This window comes from Microtus ochrogaster, unplaced genomic scaffold (genome assembly GCF_000317375.1).
Source record: "Microtus ochrogaster isolate Prairie Vole_2 unplaced genomic scaffold, MicOch1.0 UNK1, whole genome shotgun sequence".
Lineage (NCBI taxonomy): Eukaryota > Metazoa > Chordata > Mammalia > Rodentia > Cricetidae > Microtus > Microtus ochrogaster.
The window spans coordinates 264767-280385 of NW_004949099.1; the positions used below are offsets into that span (position 1 = coordinate 264767).

The 15619-nt window shown below is 47.9% G+C and overlaps 1 protein-coding gene across 1 annotated transcript in view; it reads left to right on the forward strand.

The window, feature by feature from the left end:
- The first annotated feature begins 3451 nt into the window (after positions 1-3451).
- The window catches only part of Tgfa (transforming growth factor alpha), a 90953-nt gene continuing 78785 nt past the window's right edge, over positions 3452-15619 (forward strand). The window contains exon 1 of the mRNA XM_013352884.2: positions 3452-3764. Within this exon, the coding sequence (XP_013208338.2) occupies positions 3725-3764 (40 nt within the window). The 5' untranslated portion in view covers positions 3452-3724. The remainder of the gene's footprint in view (positions 3765-15619) is intronic.

Here is a 15619-nt window from a genome sequence, read left to right on the forward strand (position 1 = left end):
CATGGAAGGGGAAGGCGAGTCCACAGAGGGAGACTTTGCTGATATGAAAGACTGTTAAGCAAACTCTGGCACCTAATTCTCCTACCCAACACGTTAAGCATTATCTTTAATAAAAATGTGGGAAACCGAGGCAATGGAGCAGAGAAACCTTGGGACAAATTTTGTTTCCAACATCACTCTTGCCCTTTGCTTCCCAAACCTCATTATCTAGTCATAAAAATAAACTGGAAGGAGTCATTGTTTAAAGGACTTGTCACTCAAGCATAAGAACTGGAGTTCAGAGCCCCAGAATCCACAGAAACACTGGGTGATGTAATAGCCTACCTGAAATTCCAACCTTGGGAGGCAAAGAGGTATCTCAAGAGCAAGCTAGCTACAGACCAGCCCAATCACTGAGCTCTGGGTTTGATTAAGACACCTTACCTCAGTGAACAAATGAATTAGAAGGACAGTGGATGATGATTTCACCTCTGGCCTCCACATACATGCACAAATGTGCACAGACACCCACACACACGCACACACAATACACACACGCAAGAATGAAAAATAAACCTGAATATTCTAAAACCTCATTGCACCAGCTCAAGAAAATCTTGGGGGATAAGGAGTGATTTTCATTATTGGAGCACACTCTAAGCCAGGCACCGTGACACGCCTCTGTTGTCCCAGCACTACAGAGGCTGGGGCAGGAGAACTGAAAATTCCTGGCTGTGTAACAAGATCCAGGCCCAGAAGAGAAAGACAGAGAGCGAAAGGGAAGAAGGGGGAGTTGGAAGAAGGAAGGGAGGGACAGAGGGACGGAAGGACAGAGGGATGGAGGGACAGAGGGACGGAAGGACAGAAGGAAGGAAGGAAGGAAGGAAGGAGGGAGGGAAAGAAGGAGTAAAAACAGAAAGAATATGCCTGGCGTTGTGTACTTTTGAGTTTGCAAGCTAGCAAATTATCTTTTTTTCCTGTTGAAGAACTTTTCAAATTATATTTATTCATTTTATTGTATGTGTGCTTTGCCGCATTTATGCATATGTACCATGTGCATGCTTAATGCCCACAGAGGTCAGAAGAGGGTATTAGATCCCCTGAAACTGGAGTATGGATGGTTTTGAGCCACCATGTGGGTGCTGGATACTGAACTCTGGTCCTCTGCAAAAGTAACAAGCGTTCCTACCCTCTGAGCCATCTCTACATCCCTACAAATTATCTTTTGATTAAAAACACTTTCCAGCCCTTCAGGGGACCAGCCCACTTGCTTGGTTCTGCCAGCCCCAGCATTGTGTAGGCAGCGGGCAGAGGACCAGGATAGACCGATTCCCAGACAGCCACAGCCAACCACAGCCTCCCCTGCTCTGCGCATGCTTCAGGGAGGAGACAACCAGTCCCCAGCCCTGATTCTTTCCTTGTCTCTTGTGGCCAAAAACACCAGGCAAGCTCCAGGGCAGGTTCAGGTCAAGCCGAAGGAAGCGAGCCCCTATGCTGAAGACCTCAGGAAGGAGCTATGCAGTGGGTGGAGGGATTGACTGACAGGCGGACCCTCAGCAGTCACAGCATAAAACGGTGACGGAAGCAGCACAATATTGTCTGTCAACGTAGGGAAGGGATGGTTTTCTATGTGAGTTCACGTCCTTTTTTTTCTTTTTTGACTTTTCAAGACAAGACTTCTTTGTGTAGCTTTGGAGCCTGTCCTGGAACTTACTCTGTCGAGCAGGCTGACCTCAAACTCACAGAGATCTGCCCGTCTCTGCCTCTCGAGTGCACCGCCACCGCCCAGCAAGTTCACATCCCTTTCAAAGTACCTTTTTATACTAGAATAGTCTGTATCTTATGGTTCAGATCTTAAATGCCCGCCTGCCTCTGAAACCTTTTATGACTGGAAAGCTGGCTCAGTGGTTAAGAGCGCTTGTTTCTCTTGCAGAGATTGTGGGGTTCAGTCCCCCCCCCCACATGCTATGCATCACCATCTGTAATTCCAGTTCCAGGGATCAGACGCTGGCCAGATACACACGTACAGTGAAAACCCTTATACAGACAGTATTAACAAATCTTTTTTTTTTTTTCTTCAAAAGAGGCGCTTGGAGCTGGGTCTGGCCGTGCAGGCCTTATAATCTCAGTACTTTGGAGGTAGAAGCAGGTAGATCTCTGTGAGTTCAATGAGACCCCGTCTCCAAAAGAAAAAAATCAATCAAACAACCAATCAATCAATTAATTAAAACAAAAGAGGTGGATTTAACACCTTTTCTCATAAAAAAACTTGTTTGTTGCTCGCTTGGACTCCCCCAGTGGGTGGCGCTAGTGAGAGATGGAGGAAACTCCAGTAGGTGGGACCCTATTGGAGAAAGTTAGATCAATGAGAGTGTGTCCTTGAAGGGGATATTGGGACCCCCTTCCTTGTTTGGGGGCTGTCGAATAGTGCTCCCCACTGTGACGTCATTCCTCTTGACAGGCCCAAACCTATAGGGCAAGTGACGATGAACTAGAACAGAAGCCAACTCTTCATTTTACGTTCCTTAACTGAAGGATGGTTAACACAATAGCCACACGTTGGGTCCAATGGCTTGGGCCTCCTTTTGGAATAGTGGTCCCTCTGTCCTTACAATAAACTGGAATTTTTAACCCTGAGACCTTTGAGCATCCAGCTAAGCAGACAGCAAGCGAATCCCAAGACAAACAAGCCCTAGCACCAATGCTCCACCCCCAAGGAGCGTGGGGCCTCTCTGGGGCAGGGAGGCGCAGGAAACAGAGGGGGTCAGTCTGACAACTGTGGCTAGTCTCTTTGGGGCTATTGTCCCCCATGGATGGTCCCCCAAACACACATGAGCCATCCTTTCTCCACCCAGAAAGTCTTCCCTCCCTGTGTTCCCCTCTCCTAGTCCAGTATCGAGGGCCAGGTCAAAGTTATATAAACCTTGAGAGAGTCAGCTAGCTGACCCCCACCACCCACTCCCACTTTGTCCTGCACTGAACTGCATGCTAGCCTGCCGTGTTCCGGCTCCCGCACCCCTGAGACAGTAGGGTTGAAACGTGATTAAGTTAGTGGTAGACTGAGTCCCTGATCTTCACAATGTATCTGGGAGTGAAGGGCGGCTTTGCCCCTGGTTTGTGCAGACGACCCAGAGCCAGCAAGGATGGAGGTGCAGGTGGGAATTCACGTTTAATTAGTGTTCGGGTGCCTATGAAGAGAGCGCTTTTCTTGGGTCAGTCCCTGTAGGGTGACTGGCCCTGTTCAGGAGTTGTCTTGGAGCAACCCCTGGCGCAGGTGACTAGATCCTGGGCGACTCCGCTCCGCCGCCTACAGCCTAGACGCAGCTACTGCGCAGGGGACTCGGGCGGCGACCCTGGGCACGAGCACCGCGGGGAGGTGTCTGAAGCCCGGCGCTTCCTGCCTGGCCCTTGGCCCAGGGTGGTGACTGGCTGTCGCGATCGGGGCGCGGGTCCCCGCCCCCGGCTCCCAGTCCCCACCCCTGCGCCCTCGGGGGCACCCCATCGCGGGAGGGTGGTCCGCCGCGCCCCGGTCGCCTAGGGGCGGAGAGGTGGCGGGAACCTCCTTCCCGTTTCCGCCGCGGGCAGCGTGCCGGCCAGTGCCACCGGGAGGCGCGGTCGTCCCTCCGCCCGCGCGCCGGGGGCCGGCCCTGCCGCCTGCGCCTTTTTCCCCGCGCTCACCGCGGCGGCGCGCGGTCACTAGCCAACCGCAGGGAGCGCGGTGGCTGCAGCGCCCTGCGCTCGGAAGATGGTCCCCGCGGCCGGACAGCTCGCTCTGCTAGCGCTGGGTACGTAGATGACACCCGGTGTTCCCGGGCCCACTCCAGACTGCTCTCTGTGGTGCTCCGGAGTCCGCTTGGGAGAGGGGGGATGTTTGAAGTGGGTGGGAGCGTGCGAGCGACCGGGAGTCACTGTGAACTGTGAAACGGGGGACAGTCCTGACGAGGTGGCCACCGGGCGGTGAGATCCGGCTTGAACTTTACTCTACAGGACGTCGGCTCGCCGGTGCCCACGCCCTCCTGCCTACCTGCTTGTCACAGAGCCCGGCTTCTCCGGAGCCGCCTGAGCGCGGGGTGTTTGAGTGCGACCCTCTGGGTGGCCCTGGCTTGAGCCCCTTTCTTTTCCCCGGGGTGGGAGTCCACGTTCCGGGGCGCCCTCCGCCTTCGACTTCAAGCTCTCCTAGGCGTTGGGGTGGGTTTGGGCTTTTTGTGCGGATTAATTGTTCTGTTAATGAGCTTTCCTGGAAGCCATAGTGTCCCTGTCAGAAGAGGCCGAAGTGACACCTGAGCATGACCAGTTTCCTCAGAGTTGGGTCTTGGACATAAACGGGGGTGGGGGAGGGGACACGCGTCCCGGCGTGTCTGGGAGGCGGGAGAGCTTTCCCGCTGCGAAGCTCGCAGGTGTGTGCTTCAGTAACCGGTCTGTCCTTGACATGTGTGTTCCCCAAGCGCAGTGTGCACTTTCATCTGTCTGGTGCAGGGTCTGTGATGTTTGACAGGGTGGACGGAGGCACCCAGGTGTCCCGGTCATTGCTGCCGCCTTGTGAATATTTTCTGGTATCTTCAGCATTTAAAAACCCTGTAAAGTGGCTGAGGCTGTAGGTCAGTGGGCCTTGGGAAGGATCCCCAGCACCATGTAAAGCCAGCTTTGTAACCCCAGCGCTCCGAAGGGAGAGGCAGTGGGATCATAAGTTCAATACCATTCTTATCTACATCGCGAGTTTGAGATCGCCTGAGCTCGTGAGAATCCAGTTCTAATTATTAATAATTAAAGCCCTGTAAAGTAAGATACTCGCTCCGGGGTCAATAGAGCCCAAAGGGAAGCTTGGAACTCCCCTCCCCAAAATATGCGCAGAGTTGCAGCCTGTCCCAGCCAAGGAGAGGAACGGCTCACAAGTCTCCCCTCAATCCTGCCCTGGGAAATCTAGTCCTGCTCTGGGGCAGGAGGGAACACATGAGAAGTTTCTAGGTGCTCCCTCACCTGAAGCGACAGATAAGGGCAGATTTCTTCACTTTTTTGGTTGTATGCTAACACCGGTTTTCCCTTCAAATACATCTGTTTAAAGCTGTTCAAGTGGGGGTGTTGGGAAGCAGGTAGGTGTTTCCCATCCCCCTCCCATCCTGCCCAATAGTATTTACTAGCTAGAACACCATGAGTGTTTGCCTGGTGTTGCCAAGCAGTTCTGATTCCTTCACTCATTTGGCTTCTGCACCCATCTGATGAAAGAAGGGGCCATCCTTGTTCCCATTTTATAGAGGAAGGAAGGACAGGGCAAAGAGCCGCTGTCCTAGGTGGACCAAGAAGTGGAACGTCACCTCACTGTGGTCAGCAGACGAGTCCCATCTCAGGTATTTTGATGTGGCTTTGAGAGATGGTGTAGAAAACTCTAGAACTCACTGTTCGGTGTCTTTGTGGTTGATCTCTAAGGTGGCAAGGCTGTTTTTATTCAGTGAGAACTGAGGCAGAGGCGCCTCCCAGCAGCTGGTGACAGCTCCCCAGCCCCTAGCACTCCATGGAGCCGCACTCACACGTTGATTTTCTCCTTGCCTGCGTGTTCTGTTCAGCACCCTCTCTGCTTCTCTGAGAGAGAGAAAAACAATTATAAACCTGAGATTGACCAATCTATAAAAGCCAGCTTGTATGGTTCCAGAATGAGTAGTTTTAAAAAAATGCGTGTGAAAGGGAATAATTTACACCAGTGAGGGTTTCTTTTTATTTAATACTCTTTAAAAGAAAAAAATCACAGCCCTTAGGTCTGTGCCTTTATTCAAACGGCTGCCTCCCACGTGTCTTTAATTTGTGGTATTTCCTCTGAAGCTGTGCTTTCTCTGATTTTTCTTAGACAGCTCCAGGCAAATCAGGCAGTATTTCATCGATAAACACGGTCTAGAAAACCCTCGATTGTCCTGAGAGAGGCCTGGATGTTAGTAGAGGCTCAGGCTTATATCCCAACACTTATCCATGTTGTGTGGGACAGAGTGTGGGCAGTGTGGCCCAAATGGCAACTTTAGAAACATGGCACCTCCCTTGTGTCCAGGGAACAAGAGGTTAAGTTGTGAGCATTACATAGCCTTTCTGTGCCTTGTTTTTCCTCTCTGTGAAATGGGCTACTGGATAGACTTGATGCCTGCAGACTAATGTCTGGTATGCAGTAAGAGCTTAATTAACCTCAATGCCACCCATCCCCTTGTTGTTGGTTCTCAGAGCACCCGAGAATTCTAGATGTCGGGGCAGGTTACGTGGGTTCTATGACCCATAGGTCACCACCTGAGCTTGCCTCAAGCTCCTCACCCTGTCTCTGCCAGAAAACCTGCCCTGATTTCTAGTCGGTGCCACCTGGCAGGCGACACAATCAAGTAAGCCTCAGCGTTCTTCCGTTCGTTACAAAGCAACAAGTTTTCCTGGTCAGGGTCTGTACCTGCTCCTTAGTGCTCAACCAACAGTCGTTTCCCTTCTGTGAAGTGGGAATAATAAACTGGGACCTGGCGGCCCACCTGATTCTGTGACAGCGAGGGGCTTTCTAACTGAGAAATGAAGCGCTTTCCCTAGGTGAAGACTGTGGACTGCAGAGAAGGCGGTCGTGGATGCGAGCGGGGCTGTGACCTTGTTTTGGGTTCGTGCTGAAGGTTCATCAGGGAAATGTCCTCTTTCAGGCCTCCACTGTCCACCCTTCACGAGTCCTGAAAGACTCATGCCTTTCGTACCGGGCAGTTAGGGTGTGCTCGCTGGCAGCGAGGCCTGGAGAGGGATAGATAGATACTGGTAAGGTTGAGGACCCTATTTGCTCTCCCAGCATTTGGTTTCCTTGGGACAAGGTGATCTTTTAAGTAATGTGTCTTGCAAGGGAGACTTTTCTTATAGGAGTAAATGATGCTTCGCACTCTTGTTACTATGGTAACCCATGACAAACAGATGACTTTTCCATGGGATGGATCTCCAAGGACCTTTGCAATATGTCTTTGGAACAAGGCCCCCGTCACCACACTGCCCTCTAAAGCAGGCAGGCATCAGGTCATCCCACACTAGAAACCTTTCTAGCATCTTCTATAGCAATCTGCTTTGGTCAGAACCATCTGGAGGCCTGGGGAGCACAGGTGGAGGGTTTGCAAGCTCCGCACCACCTCATGTATGGTCTGTGTGCCCGGATCCTCAGACAGGTGCTGTGGGCACCTTCTGCCTTCACCCACTGCCCTGTGTGTCAAAGCCATCCTCACGATTGTAAGTGTGGTTGGCGACTCATGAGCTGTCATTAAAGCTGCTTCCGCCTGTGCTGCTGGCCAGGACAGAGTTGGAACCTTGCTGAGAGTTGACAGTTCTGCTTTGCCTATGGCCTGTGTTACTGAACATCAGCTTGCAACACTAACCATTTCATGCTTTCTCTTTTTAAATTTTGACTTATTTTTAGCGTATGAGTGTCTTGCCTGTGTGGACGCCTGAGCACCACATGCACATAGTTCCAAGGAGGCCTCAAGGGTGTCAGGTGCCTTGGGACTGGAGTTACAGAGGACTGTGTGCCACCATATAGGTGCTGGGAACTAAACCAATATCCTCTGCAAGAGCAGTCGGTGCTCTTAATCTCTGAGCCATCTTTCCAGCCCCATGCCATACCTGGTTGCTAATTGCAAAAGTGACTTGATGTATAGCTTTTTCAAATATTCTAATCATATAATTTTAAGATATAAACTTAAATATATATATTTCTAGATAGAGAGGGCTTGGGAGACTTTTCTGCTGACTTTGGTTTGCATTATATTTTTGTAAAGATTTTTTTAAAATTGTGTCTGTGTGTGTGTTTGTGCGTGTGTGTGTGTATGTGTGTGTAGATTTGTGCACATGGGTAAAATGCCCATGGAGGCTGGAACACAGTATCAAATCCCCTGAGCTGGAGTCACAGGTGATTGTGGGCCACTCATGTGGTTACTAGAAACTAAACTAAACTGGCGTGCCCTTTAAGAGCAGTGGGCTCCCTTAACTGCTAAGCCATCCCTCCAGCCCCTTGGTTAGTTTTATAATGTCTCCTAGGGCAAATGGCAAATATAAAAATCTTCCCTAAAGTCAGGAAAGCCAGAAATCCAGCTGGCAGAACCACCTCTGAGCGTCAGCTCAAACACAAAGGGGTGTGCTCCTTTAACCCACATGCTCAGGTCTAGGCACCCCTACCTCTCTCCAGGGTGGAACTCACTGAGTAGACATGGCTGGCCTTGAACTCACAGAGATCTGCCCATTTAAAGGCATGTGCCACAACCGTGGCTAGGCTAATTCTTTTGAAGCATCGTGAATATGACCTAAGAAATAAAGACTGTTACCTGGGATTACGAAAAGCCAGAAGCTTATGGGAACCTAATTGTGCTCCATCTAATACTGGTTGGTCTTAAGCCTGAGGAAGCTTTTTCTAAAAAACAAAACAAAACAAAATACCAGCATGCAGTCATCCCCTAGTCTACTGGAGCGGTGGACTGAGGCAGGATTTTCCCGCATAGCCCAGGAATACACCATCCTCCTGCCTCTGCCTCTTGGGGGCCAGAATTACAAACACACGCTACCTGAAAGAACTACTTTCCTCACTTGAGCCTTTGGCTTCTCAAAGTTTCACAAAGGCGGAGGGGGTTGCCCCAGGAAGGACTCTGACATGGCGCTCCTTCAGCTTACTGGCGCTTGGCTGTTGGTTTAGTCTTCCAGCGCTCACCTTTCCTGCCTGGGAAACAAACGGCAGCGCCTCAGCCTCAGAGTCTGGCTCACGTCAGCCAGCTCATTCCTCTTCTCTACGGGTTTCAGGCTCCGTGTTCTTCATCCCTGCCTTGGGAACCTGTCAGCATGACCTCATGGAGTGTCTACCTGGGACTAAATATGCCTCGGCTGCCAAACACCAGCCAGGGCTGTCAGCATCCATCCCAGACAGCTCTTTGATAATCAAGGGTAGGGTGGTAGCAGGCAAATTCCCGTGTCACCAATGTCACTCTTCTTTGGATGTTTCTTGCTGTTTTCAAAAAATGGATTATGGGGCCAGTGAGATGGATCAATAGGTCAAAGTGATTGCTGCAAAAGCTTGATGAACTGAGTTCAATTCCCCAAACTCACACAAAGATGGAAGGAGAGAACTGACTTTTGAAAGTTTTGGTTTTGGTTTGCATGCATGCATGCACACATGCAGTAATAAATAATTTTTAAAAAAATATGAAAAGTAGATTTGAAACTAGGGGGATGACTCAGTCAGTAAGAAAAGTTCTTGGCTTCTGAGAGCCCAATTGGGTTCAGTCCCCACATCTTATGTAGCATGAACAGAATAAACTCGTAACTGTAGTCTGGTGAGGCTGAACTAGGTGGTTCCTGTGGACTCCGTGGCCAGCCACCCTTGCTAACTGGGTAAATGCCAGGCCAATGAGAGACCCTGTCTGATGGAGATATGTGGTACCCGGAGATAACACTTAAGGCTGCCCTCTGGCATCCACATGCTCATTCACATCCACACACGCACACACACACGCACGCACGCACACACACACACACACACACACTCACTCATGCACTCACATGTGCATAAAAACAAATTCTGACATGTCTTTATGATAACAAAAACCTATTTTACTCTTCTGGAATATTTGGAATATTATAGGAAGATGAGCAGTTTTTGGGTAACCACACAACATAACTACAATTAACACTGCATTAGAGCCAGTGGGTGAGTGTGGGTCAGTGTTAAGATGGATATAAATCCCAATGGGTTCATGATGTGTTTATTAGTTTGAGTAGCTCAATCATTTATAATAAACACTTTTATATGACTCCTGGCTAATATACCAATGTCTAGTGGCTGAGACTTTCTTTCTCTTTTTCACACACACACACACACACGTACACACACACAAAACACACACACATCTATGCATGTACGCACGCATGCATTCATAGTACAACGTAGCCAGCTTTCAAGGGCTTTGACCTCGTGGCTTGCCTCCAATCACTCTGCTAACAAAGAATCTACATGTTTTGTCTTGGGAATATCAACTGATACAACACCTTCCGGAAGTCACTGTAGCCATAGCGTCCGATCAGTTACCAGCGGGCTTAGCTTGGTAATGCACCTGGCCCGCATTCCAGCCTGTGCTACAGAAATGCTTGTAGCGATGCAGGCAAAGAAAAGCGAACGATGCTGCTTGCTGAACTGTCTTGATGCTGGAGTTATTTGAGTGAGTGAGTTCTTCCTGTCATCACCACAGTGATTCACTAGGCAACTATTTGATGAGAGTTTTCATAATACACTCAAACTTGAAAGGTGAGTTCCTGAGCTGAACGTGCTGTGCAGTGCTTTGGTTTCAAACAGTCTTTTAAAATTTTTGTGGCAGTTAGGGTTGGACCCAGGGCCTCATGCATGCTTCCTCAAGCACTGGTTCACCTTCTTTTATAACAATCATATACTAAAGTTATTAAACTGACAGTGTCTACAATCTGCAGAGTCAGAGCTACAGAGATGACTAGGTGGTTAAGATCATTCGTGGCTCTTCCAGAGGACCAGAGTGCCGTTCCCAGCATACACGTCACACAGCTCACAGCCATCTACAACTCCAGCTCCTACAGAACCAGCTCAAGGGCTCCAGCATCATCCTCTCCTGACCTCTATGCACATAGCCACACAGAAATACACACATTGCATAAGCAAATAATAATCAGAGTCAAGAAACTCACCTTACAACAGACATATTTATACAGAAATGCTGGATTCCTCTTTGATTATTTAAGATAAGTTCCCAGAAACTGGCCTTGCTTCCACCTCGTTCCCACATGCCTTCGGTCTTCTACAACACCACACCTTAGATCTCACATCTGACAGGTTTGTTGGAAGGAAAAGATCTCAGCCAAAGTCTCAGCTTGGCCCTTTAGTGGGGTAAGTTCATGATGAATTCATACACCGCCCATTTGCTGCCTCAGGATCCACATCTTAACACTTTTAAAGTGTCTTTGAGTTGATCCATAACCCTTTCTTGGGGGCTCTAGGAGAAATCGTGTCTCTCCACAGCCTTTCCCAGCCACGTATCAGAGCACTCCCTTCCATCATGTATCCCTTACTGTGCTGACCGGGGCATCTCTGTGAATCTAGTCTTGGCTTTCCCTGTGATGCTTGGGTTAAATATTTAGGGAAAAAACCTTCCTGAATTGATGTGGGAGTGTCATATATCAATCTGTTGATTTCATTGGTTGAGTAATAAACAAACTGCTTGGGCTCATAGCTTAGAACATAGGTGGGTGGAGTAAACAGAGCAGAATGCTGGGAGGAAGAGGAAGTGAGCTCAGAGACTCGACAGCTCTGCGCTCTGGAGCAGAGACGACATGCTCCCATCTCCAGGGCGGACACGAGAGCTCTGCTCTCTGAGGCACACGCGATGAAGCTCCGACCCAGGATGGACGTAGGCTAGAATCTTCCCGGTAAGACCGGTGCTCACAGATTATTAGAGATGGGTTGATCGGGATATCAGAATTAGCCAGTAAGGGCTAGAGCTAAAGGGCCAAGCAGTGTTTAAATGAATACAATTTTGTGTTGTATTTCGGGGCATAAGCTAGCAGGCGGCCCGGGGTGCTGGGGATGCAGCCCCGCCGCTCATATTACTACACTGAATTCTAAGATAAAACAAGTATTTTCTTACTTTTCCCTTCCAGGTCTGTAGTAAAATCATACATTTGGTTGAGATATTTGATATAGAACTTATTCTATGGTAGAGAATATGGCGTAAGAGTGTGACTCATCTTCCATTTATTTGTTTGTTTGTTTTTTGTTTGTTGTTGAGACAAGCTCTCATGTAGCCCAGGCTAGCTTCAAACTCAGTATGTAGCCAAGGATGACCTTGAACTCCTGACCCTCCAACCTCCACCTCCCAAGGGTCTGCGATTACCTCTGCCCACCACCACACCTGATTTCATATTCCACTAAGGATGACCCTGAACTCCTGACCCTCCAACCTCCACCTCCCAAGGGTCTGCAATTACCTCTGCCCACCACCACACCTAATTTCATATTCCACCCTTTACAGACAGCCTAGCAATTGTTTTGGTTTATCCTTTGTACCATGATCCCTCTTGAAAGATCATTATTTAAACCATTTGCTAAGTGCTTTCAAGCACACGCATCAAGCTGGAATTTCAGTTTGACTCCATAATTGTGCATTCTTGCCCTAACTGTAAACATTTTCTGTTTCCCAGCGTGGATTCTGACGGGGCCCGAGGTCAGCCATGAGAAAGGCAGGCCCCATCTTCCCATCCCTGAGTTAGCAGCGAGGCATCTATCTCCCTGCTGCCAACTCCGACACATGAGGGCTTTTGGTCCCTCCATATTTCTGTTTCAATGCGCTCTGCCAACTCTAAGCTGCCTTCAGTCGATTCCCTTAGTGTTTCAAGAGAGGAGACTGTGTTCCTGAACAAAGCCTTCAGCATTCTTTGTGTTTTGTCTGTCCCTTTTTTTACATGGTGCCAACTAGAATTTTAAGAAATTTAATTTTTTTATTTACACGTATTTAGTTGATTTATTTATGCTCACCTGGCAGATGCAAGTGTGGAGGTCAGAGGACAGCTTGTGGAAGTCAGCGGTCTCCACTGCATGGCTTCTGCAGATCAAACTTAACTTTCCAGGCTTGGTAGCAAGGACCTTTGCCCACTGTGCCATCTCTCCAACCCTGAAAAGCAATGCCTTTTTTTTTTTTAAGCAATAGATATTCTTGGGTATATTTTCCATGGATTTACTAAAAGTATTTATGGGGTTAGCTTTTTGTTTCATATATGCTTATGTGTACATTTAAAATACACTTTATAACTCACTGAGAGTCAGCATTTTTTCCCTTGATTTCCAAAGCAAGAGGAGATAATTTGAGGTGAAGTTCAAGTGTCTTTAGGACACTTGACTCAATTGTGTTAAGACAATCTTTCAAATCTTGAAATAAGCATTGCCATCAGTACCACATTATTTTCTGTAAATGCTGCTAGGTTTGATCCACTGCAAAATGTCTGTGCATATAGCTTCATTTTTTTAAAGTTTTTTTGTGTTTTTATTAGTGTGTATGTGTGTGTGCGTGCCATATATGCAGTACCCATAGAGACCAGACAAGGGAGTCAGACACCCTGACCCTGGAGTTACAGCACCCTTAACACCCTTTCTTTTCTTAGGTTTTGGCACTAGCTTTAAGTGAGCTTCATAAAACAATGTTTTAACGATTCCATGATTTTATGTTGAAGGTTGAAATACCGTAGAAGTCACAATCTCATGAACGAGGGATGTGATGGCAGGTGTGGCTCTGGACCTTTTTAGTGATTGGTTCCAGGTTCCGATTGGTGGGAGCTAGAATAGGAATGGCCACCATAAGTTCATATATTTGAATGCTTAGTCACCTGGGCGTGGGGCTGTTTGAAAGGACTACAAGGATTAGAAGGTACAGCCTTGTTAGAGGAAGTGTGTCAGTGTGGGGGGGCGGGGGCGAGTTTCTAAAACCCATGCCAGGCCTAGTGTCTCTCTCTCTCCTTCCCTCCCTCCTGACTTCTCCTTCTCCCTTCCCCTCCCACCATGCCACCCCATGCGACAGGAAGCAGCTCTTAGTTACTGCTCCAACACCATGAGTCTCACATCTTTCCCACTAAGATGATAATGGACTAAGCCTCTGAAACTGTAAGCAAGCCCCAGTTAAATGCTTTCTTTGATAAGAGTTGTCTTGGTCGTGGTGTCTCTCCACAGCAACAGAACAGTGACAAAGACATTTTTTCCTAAGTCAGTTTTGATAATTATGACTTTTTCTTAGAATCTGTTCAGCTCAGGTTTTCAAACTTTAGGGTAGATTTATTTTAAATGTTTCCCTTAGAAGCTACCCTTTAGCAGAGTAAATAACAAGTGAGCACCAGGGTCCCCAAATAAAATAGATTTTAAAATTTGTTTCTCTTGATGATATTGAGGAGAAAAATCTTTTAAATTATTAAATAAAATTCAAGAAAAATTTTCATAGTTGATGCTGTTCCCATAAGTCCAGGAAAATGATTTTGTTTGTAGAAAGTACTTAGTGGGTTTGTTATCAGACACTGTTTCTGATTTGGGGAGTGTCTGATGTAATGATTTCCAGAGGCTTCTAGAAGCCTATGTGTCTATGTGGAGATCAGAGGTCACCTTTGGTGTCATTTCTTAGGTGCCATCTACCCTTTTTTTAAAGTTCTTCTTTTAAATATTTTATTTTTATCTTTTATGTATGAGTGTGTGCCTACCTGAATATATGTATATCATATGTGTGCAGTACCTGCCAAGGCCAGAAGAGGGCATTATATCTCCTGGAACTGGATTTATAGATGGTTATGAGCTGTCATTTTGGTGTTGTGATTTGAGTCCTCTGGAAGAAAATGAATATTCTTAATTACTGAGCTGTCTCTCTAGCCCTTATCCTATAATTTCAGACAGGGTCTCTGTCACTGTCCTGATGCTCACTGATTACACTGGGCTGACTAGCCAATAAACTCCAAGGATCTTTCTGCCCTTACCTCTCCATCACTGGAATCACAAGAGTACATTACCATGCCTGACTGTTTTTCAGTGGGTGTTCTGGATTGAACTTGAGTCTTCATGACTGCAAGGCAGGCACTTTGCCAACTAAGCCATCTTCTCAGTCCCACCGTAAGCTTTAAAAAGCTTGGTACCCTCCCCAAATGCTGCTGCATCTATTAGATGCCACTATTACACAGACAGGGCTGGGGTGTGGACTTGTTGCTTGTTTGTTTGTTCGTTTGTTTGTTTAATTTCTTTTATTTTTCTCATCAGTACCTCCAGACACAAATATTTGGTTCTTGAAGCAAGAGCCTGTCTTCAGTTTGGGTTCTCTGGGTGCTTTAACCCAAGTCTGAATGACGTAAATCAGCAGTTGTCTGGGCACCAAGAAGATAACTGTGTCTTCATCAGCTGCCAGCCATCATGTCCGAACTAAAGCATTTTCTGTCTCATTACTGTGCCTATAAAAGGTCCCAAGGATTAACCAGCTAAATAACATAGTGACGCGGGACCTACCATCACTGATGAATGAGGGGTTGGCAGAGGAACACCCCTCCCTTCCCACTGCTGGGCTTTGGCAACCAATAGGGAACATTCAGAGTTAGGGGACTTTGGTTGAGTTTAAAGAGAGAGCTTTAGTCCTGCATCTCCACAGCACTGATAGCGGAACAGGACTGGTCCACTGACTTGCCACCAAGCTTGACTGGAAGCTTTGGTTTGAAGCATTCTTGCTAGTGCTGGTTTTGCACTGGGGAACGACATCTGCAGGCCTGTTGGTGAGCTATACTTACTCCATGCAGCAGATTTAAACAATGACAGATGTTTTTTGGCACATTGCAGACTCGGGTGTTATAATTAAGGTTTAAGGGGATGAGTCATGGGTCCCTACACTGGGATGAAAGCCGGCCTGGAGCCTGAGTATTTCTCAGGGATGTGAGGTCAACTCATAGATCATACAGATGGAGACTCCTTCTGAATTTGGACTCTCTGTGCCTCAGCCTCCACTTCAGTGCCCTCTAAAGGAAACCCCTCAAACACACACACCCCTGGTGCTATCTGTGTGTAGGCCACTTCCGATCTCTGGTCCTCATGTCCCTATGGCTGTCACCTCCCAGGTGGGCTGGCCAGGACCTCTCCTCT